This window comes from Cebus imitator, unplaced genomic scaffold (genome assembly GCF_001604975.1).
Source record: "Cebus imitator isolate Cc_AM_T3 unplaced genomic scaffold, Cebus_imitator-1.0 Scaffold82, whole genome shotgun sequence".
Lineage (NCBI taxonomy): Eukaryota > Metazoa > Chordata > Mammalia > Primates > Cebidae > Cebus > Cebus imitator.
In genome coordinates this window covers 4,519,644-4,520,846 of record NW_016107397.1, presented here as the reverse complement: position 1 = coordinate 4,520,846, position 1,203 = coordinate 4,519,644, and the positions used below count along the sequence as shown (strand labels likewise).

General features: G+C 51.6%; 1 protein-coding gene across 4 annotated transcripts in view; it reads left to right on the top strand.

Moving 5' to 3' along the window:
- ZSCAN25 (zinc finger and SCAN domain containing 25) overlaps window positions 1–1,203 on the top strand; it is a 17,969-nt gene that overhangs the window by 7,503 nt on the left and 9,263 nt on the right. For all 4 annotated transcript variants that reach the window (XM_017533662.2, XM_017533661.2, XM_017533660.2 and 1 more), the window contains one exon: window positions 260–348. In XM_017533662.2, the coding sequence (XP_017389151.1) occupies window positions 260–348 (89 nt within the window). The remainder of the gene's footprint in view (window positions 1–259; window positions 349–1,203) is intronic.

The following is a 1,203-nucleotide window of genomic DNA, read 5'->3' as shown; positions in this document are numbered from 1 at the left end:
ATCCTGAAGGGACAGGGCTGGGACAATCTTGCCAGCTCAGAACAGGGCAGGGGACACCCAGGCCCCAGCTGAGAACAGAGCAGGAGACACCCAGGCCCCTGTGTGTGGGAAAGTGTGGCACCAAAGTGAAAAGTGATTCTGTCTAGAGTCTCCTGGTTCCTGAGATTATGTACATCGGGTGGGGGACACCTTTGAACGAGCTGACGGCATGACAGCGCCGATCCTTCTCATCTTTCTTATGTTTTTTGTCCCTGCTCAGCACTGCCTGTTCTGCAGCCGGGTCCTGGCCTCCCCACGATGAATGCCAGGGACCAGGAGGTGGCAGCCGGATTCTTTACTGGATCGCAGGTGAGCTCTGATTCTTCCTTTCTGGAAATCGTGATGTTGCTTTGATTGAGGCTCACGTTCCCCAAGGTTTCTCTGCACAGCAGTGCGCCCTCCCTGCCCCCAAGTTGAGTCATTCTCCCTTCCTAGTCCATGGACCTGATGGTGTGGTTTCCCTCACTGAGCCACCATCCCCAGTTGTTAATTTGCCTTGAACTTTATGTCTAGACCCTGAGCCGCAGATGGACTCTTTTTAACCGTTACAGATAGAAACCCCCAGGACTATCTGGGCCATCCTGGTTGGCCCTGAGGTAACTCTTTGTGGTGCCCTTTATGGTTACTTCTGCTGCTGCTTTTTCTGTTTTGGAAACTCCCCTGTCCCCTAACATCAGCAGGAATATGGCTGACTCAAGGTTGGGGCTTCCAGGAGCATTGAGCAGGGTGGTCTTTGTGGCCACACAGGCCACACTGGGAGCTGGACCTTGTTAACATTACGCATCTGCCACAAATGGGATAACTGAAGCATAGATGGGATGCTGTCTCTTCCACAGGGTGCTGAGAGCTGTCAGGAAGGTGGGGGCTTTCCAGTGGGGCATTTTCCTCAAGGAGGCGAGTCTAAAAGAGTTCCTTGAAGAAGAAAAGGTGTTGTTTGGCACAAAAAAGAAGGAGGTTAAGTCTGGCCCTGCTCAAGCCGTATTTGGGCAAGGCTGGATGCAGGCATCATTTTCCATTTCTGTTCTCCAGGGACATGCTTTGGAGGGGATGAGGAATGACATCAGTGCCTTTCAGTTTGGTTGGACCCTCCCTTGTACCGTAATAGTTCTTCATAGTGTAGTGAGTGGGAAATTACGGATGCATTTACTTTATTGCAGCCTTGTT